Raw genomic sequence first — 7,400 nt, forward strand, 5'->3', positions numbered from 1 at the left:
GGGAACTGTGGTGAGCCGCTTCTGCCGTTTCTGCAGATTATGGTCGCCATTACAAGATGACGCTGGCTCCGCTGTGGTCTGTGACAAACAACTCCTTATCTGGGAGAGTTGGCACATGATTTTTCACCACCCTGTACACACCCTGTGAGAAAGCTCCACGCGGCAGCTTTGCATTGGGGCTTGGGATGCTTTATTAAGGCTGGGAGGGGCATCAGAGGGAGAGAAGAAGAAATATCCAGGGCCTGAATAAACTGTTGAAAGAAGATTCCCGAGTTGCGTCTTCCTTGCGGGCAAGGGGTCGCGACAAGTGGTGCCGAGACCCGGGAACCAGAACTTTCAGCAGTCAGGGGTGGTGCACCGGTTAGTCCCAGGTAAGTGGGATCCGCGATCAAAGCGGGGTTAGTCCCAATAAGTGGGATCCGCTATCAAAGCGGGGTTAGTCCCAGGTAAGTGGGATCCGTGACCAAAGCGGGGCAGCTCCTCTGTAAAGAAAGAGAGAGCATTACATTTTATTGCAGCTGCACTGTGTACTTTTGCTTCTACTTTCGCTTTTGTTTTCTGTGTTTCTTTTGTTGTTGTGTCATTTCGCTTTTGTTTTTTGTGCTTCTTTTGTTGTTGTGACGACAGGGACGCTCCCCTGTAAAAGGAAGAGAGCGGGGACTTTTGTACTTTCACTTTCTTTATAGCTCTAAAAACATTATGGGCGTTGCTTCTTCAAGCCCAATTTTGTTGGCCCTAGATGGGTTGTTACATTCAAAAGGACTTAAGATAAAGCAGAGTACTTTGCAGATGTTTTTAAGAGAAGCTGATATAGCGGCTCCTTGGTTTGCTTTTTCAGGGAGTCTTACGGTTCCCAGCTGGGACAAATTAGGGAAAGATCTAGATTTCGCTCATGAGCAAGGTACCTTGCAGGGTGGCATTATACTACTTTGGAAGTTAGTTAGAGGATGTATAACAGATGGTAAATGCCAGGAAGCTGTGAGTGAGGGTCAAGCTATTCTTGAGCAACTGCATGAGGAAAAATCTGAAGGATCATGTAGTGAAGTGGCAGAGAGTATTAAAAGTAACAGTAGTGAGAAGGCAAAAGAGCCTGAAGATAAAAATAGGAGAAGGCTCTACCCAGACTTGACCGAATTAAAAACGCCTGAGAACACAAGCGACTCAGAGAGTTCTGAGGACCTTGATATATTGTTACAACAACTACATAAGATAAAAATGAAAAAGAAGAAAAAGGAGACACAGGGCACACAGGCCTACTGTAAGAAGGGGAAGGGAGTTAACATGGTCAACAAAACTCTGAGGAGGAGGAGGTAGAATATCTAGAAGAAGATATGGTGCCGATTGCCCCACCTCCGTATGTGGGGGGAGCCAAGGTTCCGGGAGATCTTTTCATGCACAAGTTTGGAGGACAGTTAATACAGATATGGGACTTGCATACCCTGTATTTCAGGACAATAACAGGGGAAGATATCATGAGCCTTTAGACTTTAAGATAATTAAAACCTTGGCAGAATCTGTCCGCACTTATGGCATAGATGCCGCTTTCACTCTCACTCAGGTGGAGGGACTTACTAGATTTTGCATGACTCCCTCAGATTGGGCTAGTCTAGTCCGCGCTTGTGTTTCCCCAGGGAAATATTAGGAGTCCAAAGTTGGCTGTTTAATGTTTCTGGCAGTACCCAAGACTCGGAGCGAGATAGGAGGCTTAAAATTTTTGCAAATAATTCACAATTGTTTAATGCTACATTACCCTCCGCAGCAGTCCGTCTCCAATCTCCGTTCCTGTTTCTTTTGGCTAATGTTACATCACAGGGGATGCTTAATTGCTCTAATATTACCTGTTATTTGTCTGAGTGTTGGAATGGATCCTGGCCTATGGCAATGGTTATGAAAATTCCAACTTTTGTCCCGATCCCGGTTACTGCAGATCCAGAGTCATTTCCTATTGTTGAACTGATTGGAGCCCGTAGAGATTTTGGAATTACGGCAGCTATGGTGACAGCTGTGGCGATATCTGCTGCTGCAGCAGTTACAGCTGGAGTAGCCATGGCCAGCCAGGTACAAACTGCTGCCACTATTAATCAGGTTATTCAACAAACATCCACCATACTTGAATCCCAAAGTAAAATTAATCAACACACTTTATCTGGGATTCTAGCTGCTAATCAAAGGATAGATCTGCTTCAAGCTCAAGTTGAGGAATTGTCTGACCTAGTACATTTGGGTTGTATTGATCAACGTGCACATTTATGTATAACCTCTGTCAGATTTTATGATTCCAGAAATGCCTCCCGCATCATTGGAGAGTATCTATCCGGAACCTGGTCCATGGAAGCAGAAAACTTGATCCAGTCTCAACTAACTCAGATTGCTGTTTTGAATAGTACCCGTGTTGAACCAGTGACTTTGGGTCAATTCACCGATTGGATATCTTCTGCTTTTTCCTTCTTCAAAGAGTGGGTGGGAGTAGGCATTTTTGGTGCAATGTGTTGCTTCAGTGTTGTACTTTGTTTGTGGCTTTTCTGTCGCCTTAAAACTCGCCATGCACAAGAAAAGGCTATGATCATACAAGCTCTTGCAGCTTTAGAAAATGGCAACTCGCCTCAAGTCTGGCTTGCGCATCTTAAGCAGTAAACCTTTGTCATGGTCGTTACACCCCAAGTTATTATAACATTGCACTGGGATCGACATGACTTTCCTTGTTATTCTCTTAGTGTTGGAAAGCCCTTGCACTCTGCCGGTCTTACTGCCATTGCACGCAGATGGGTTTCCACACTAGTGCTTTTCTATCGCCTTGAAGTCCGTGCCTTTCTTTCAGGGTGCTGTCAACTTGTTTGTCATTATAAACAGCCACAGTTCAGCCTCAGCTATCCCCCTTCGTCCACCATCGTCACGATACAGGATGCGAGGCAAGGCACTGCACTTGAGTGATCCTTGATGTGGACCTCAAGGAGAGCATGTCCTATTGCATGCGGGTTAGACGCGTTCACGCCCCGCCCCACGAAAAAAGGCGTCGGCTGATATGGCTTCAGATCTGGGGAAGGCGCCTCCTTAGGACTGAGTCATACTATGCAGCCACTTCTGCACAGTGGGATAGGAACTCTACTCTCGCCTGTATTGTTTTAAGAAAACAGAAAAGGGGGAACTGTGGTGAGCCGCTTCTGCCGTTTCTGCAGATTATGGTCGCCATTACAAGATGACGCTGGCTCCGCTGTGGTCTGTGACAAACAACTCCTTATCTGGGAGAGTTGGCACATGATTTTTCACCACCCTGTACATCACCCTGTGAGAAAGCTCCACGCGGCAGCTTTGCATTGGGGCTTGGGATGCTTTATTAAGGCTGGGAGGGGCATCAGAGGGGGAGAAGAAGAAATATCCAGGGCCTGAATAAACTGTTGAAAGAAGATTCCCGAGTTGCGTCTTCCTTGCGGGCAAGGGGTCGCGACAGGTATATATTATAATTTTCATCTAGTCTGAGCTTTCATTTGGTAAATTTCAAAAGTGCTGCTGCCTTACACTGAAGTTTTGGCCAGTATCACCCACTCTTTATTTAAATAACTATCAAGCTTTCAATTGTGGTTTCCTCCATTCTATCTGTTCAACTGAGGTTTCAAAGCTTTCAAAGCTGGGTTCAATTTTCCCTATTCAGTTTTAACTTATATACTATGGTGTCCACTTATTGCTTTATGACTCTTTGCTTCATGATGTTGAAATCCTTTTGGATTACATTTCCAACATTTTTCATGTAACCATCTTCTATGTCTACCTAAGCATACGTATTCGTTAGTATAAATATCATTGATAAACATATGAAGCAGGAATAGTTACAACGCTTTTGCCAATAAATGAGAAAAAGTGCAGATTCTTTCCTGATAAACAGAAAATAAATATTTCTGGGACATTTATGTGCACTAAGAGCAGTACCGGGATGTAGAATTTATTCATCATTTCATTCAAATATAGTTATTAAGACCCTTTATTTCTCCAGGCATTTCATGGGGAAAGAGGGATAAAATGATAAAAGAACTAATCAGGCCCAGTTTAATGGTATATAAAGATTACTAGTGTAGACAGACAAGTGTTAAAAGTATATATTACATAAATTGGCACTTCAGAATGTTTGAGATCCTTTAGTCCAAATCAAAATCTTGTGAAATAAGGATTTGTTTGCTTTGCTTTGCTTTTTTACAGTTAAGTGATTGGAGACTCACAGAACTGAAATTTCAGAACAGGTGATATGGGAAGTAATAAAGTCAATATGTAGGGATCTGACTACAGACTTCATTAGTTAATTTACTAAAATGTTCATCCAAAACCCATCATAGGTATGTTGGTCATATTACATGTGTATTAAAACTTTCTCTTTACAATTTACATTTTCCCCATCTTTTGTATAAGGGCATGAACCATGGTACCTAAATACTTTACTGGAATAAGTCATCCAGCACCAAAGCACTATTAATGATCTGTCAGTACAGCAGAATTAATGAAAAGAATAATGTGTTAATTTGGCAAAAACAGCTCATGTTGAGCATAGGCTAAGCTTCTATTGCTTAGGGTTTTTTTTATTTTTCATTTTTTTTTGGTTTCTGGTAAATTTTCTTATATGGTATTTAGATTTTAACCATAAGGAATATCAATATTTCAAGTAAAAAGCAACATTATGCATATTTCACTGCCATAGTTTATTAAAGTGTGTTGACCATTAATCCTCTGGGTTCTTAGAGGAAATAGATTTTTATCAGATGTAATGGGAGAGTCAAATGTTTCACTCAGAAAATGTTCCTTAACATGTAGTGTATATCATGAACAAAAGTAAAGTGAATTTATCCCTAAGAGAGGACATTAGTATTTTTAAACTGACTCTGTTGTGCACAGGCTTGGAGTAGGATACAAAAAGACGTCAAGTGAGTGTGACAAGTGCTAGAGAGAAACTCTGCAAAAAATATTGGACTATAGAGGAGATAACAACTCTTCCTGGGGAGTGGGAGGATGGATTTATCACTTAGATAAACAGGTGGGGATACTCCAAAGATGATGACTAATCATAAGGAATGTATCTGTTATGAATTATTTTTGCCCTAAAGGGATGCATCTCTACTCTTCCTGGTCCTAAGTGACAGATGGTCGTTGATCATGAGCAAGGATTTCAGGATTGGTATATTGAAGTTATTCTCTGAATAGAAGAAAGTGGAGGAGCACCAGAAGCCAATTTTCATTTTTTGTGGTGCTAGGGATTGAACAGAGGGCCTTGTGCATGTGAGGGAAGTATTCTACCAACTGAGCTATATCCCCAGTAACAGAAGCCCAACTTTTGATCTCAGCCTCATAAGTCCTGAACATCAGTCACTGAAAAATGCTACCTACTACACCAAGAAAATGACAAAGAGAACAACATAGAATACTGATGTTATGTTTTTATACTTTAGATTTTTTATACTTTTGTGGTACTGGGGATATAATCAATGTTCTATGCATTCCAGGGAAGTACTTTACTACTGAGCAACACTCCCAGTGACAAATTAGATTTTTTTAAAAAGCAATTTTTACATGAATGCATTGGATTCTTGTCTCAGTGGAGGGAGGCAATACATCATCTATATGTTCAGACAAGGAAGCATCATGTCAAAATGATTGAATAAATTGCCTCAAATCATGGAATACATAGGCAGTGGGAATAGGGCTCACAAAAGGGCCATCATTCCTAATCTCCACACTACAGAAGAGAAGAGTAGGAATAGAAGACTGAATGGAACTGAACTAAATAGCAAAGTGTAAATTAAATGTATGATTTAGGAATACATAGGGAATACATGTAGGAATACACAGGCAACAGTGAAAATAATATTTTAATTCCATTTCTTCAGAAGAGGCATCAATCTTTTTCTGTTGTTTGGGCAAGTAAAAGACTATGAGAAGTAAGAATACCAGTATTGATGATGGCTTCATTTTGTTAGGCTTCTCAGACTGGCCTCAACTGGAACTCACCCTTTTTGCTTTTATTTCAATTTTCTACTCTCTGACCCTCTTTGGCAACACCAGCATCATTGCTCTCTCAAGACTGGACCCTCGACTGTACACACCCATGTACTTCTTCCTCTGCCACCTCTCCTTCCTGGACCTCTGTTATACCACCAGCACTGTGCCCCAGCTGCTGATCAACCTCTCCAGACTTGACAGGACCATCAGCTATGGAGGGTGTGTTGCCCAGCTCCTCATATCTCTTGCCTTGGGCTCCACTGAGGCCGTGCTCCTGGTGGTGATGGCCTTTGACCGCTATGCTGCTGTGTGTCGTCCACTCCACTACACAACCATCATGCACCCTCATTTCTGCCAGGCACTGGCTATTGCCTCCTGGGTGGGAGGCCTTGTGAACTCTCTGATTCAGAGAGGACTCATGATGGCCATGCCTCTCTGTGGAAGTCAGTTGAATCATTTCTTTTGTGAGATGCCTGTATTATTGAAGTTGGCTTGTGAGGATACAGGAGGAACAGAGGCCAAGATGTTTGTGGCCCGAGTCATAATCGTTGTTGTTCCTGCAGCACTGATTCTAGTCTCCTATGCACACATTGCTAAGGCAGTGCTGAAGCTCAAGTCAATGGCTGGGTGTGGAAAGGCTTTGGGGACATGTGGCTCCCACCTCCTGGTGGTTTGTCTTTTTTATGGCTCAGCCATCTACACATACCTCCAACCTACAACCAGTTACTCTGAGAGTGAGGGAAAATTTGTTGCCCTTTTTTATACTATCATTACTCCTATGCTCAATCCTCTGATCTCTCATGATTCACAATAGCTAAGTTATGGAGACAACCTAGCTGCACTTTGAAAGTTAAAGGGATAAATAAATTGTGATGAATATATACACAATGAAATATTACTCAGTCACAAAGAAGAAGGACTTTATGACATTTGCAGGCAAATGGATAAATATGGAGAATATCATGTTATGTGAAATAAGCCCATCTGCACAAAACAAAGGTCAAATGTTTTTGTTGACATGTCAAAGCTAAACCACACTAAGTGGGTCGGGGGAAGAGAAGTTCCATAGATTAGACAAGGGGAATGAAGGGAAGGGAGGCAGAATAGAAATAGGAAAGACAATGATCTCACTCACATACTTTTGCTATATACATATATAAAAACACCTAAGTTAATTCCACCATCCTGTACATCCACAACAATGGGATCCGAATTAGAATAAGATATAATCTATGCATGCTCTATTTTATCAAAATAAATTCTACTGCCATATATAACTAAAAAGAACCAATAAAACATGCCTCTTGTATTTGGATTTCCATGTCATTCCTAAGATTTGGATATTTTCCTCATATTATTTCATTGAAATCATTTTGCATTCCCTTAGGTGACTTCCTCTACAACAACAATTCTTAAAGTTG

The 7,400-nt window shown here is 41.5% G+C and overlaps 2 protein-coding genes across 2 annotated transcripts; both read left to right on the plus strand.

The window, feature by feature from the left end:
* Positions 1-212: 212 nt before the first annotated feature.
* On the plus strand, positions 213-3,406 carry LOC131425018 (uncharacterized). Its single transcript, XM_058586095.1, has 2 exons — positions 213-371; positions 1,632-3,406. The coding sequence occupies exon 2, from the start codon at positions 1,816-1,818 to the stop codon at positions 2,632-2,634; it is 819 nt and encodes a 272-aa protein (XP_058442078.1). The 5' UTR covers positions 213-371; positions 1,632-1,815; the 3' UTR covers positions 2,635-3,406.
* A 2,505-nt stretch (positions 3,407-5,911) lies between these two features.
* Positions 5,912-6,793, plus strand: LOC124108046 (olfactory receptor 2Y1B-like). Its single transcript, XM_046466405.1, has one exon. The coding sequence runs from the start codon at positions 5,912-5,914 to the stop codon at positions 6,791-6,793; it is 882 nt and encodes a 293-aa protein (XP_046322361.1).
* Positions 6,794-7,400: the final 607 nt, after the last annotated feature.

The sequence above is a fragment of the Marmota monax genome, unplaced genomic scaffold, assembly GCF_021218885.2.
Source record: "Marmota monax isolate L192 unplaced genomic scaffold, Marmota_monax_Labrador192_F-V1.1 WCK01_AAM20220418_F8-fsc00331, whole genome shotgun sequence".
NCBI classification, from domain to species: Eukaryota; Metazoa; Chordata; class Mammalia; order Rodentia; family Sciuridae; genus Marmota; species Marmota monax.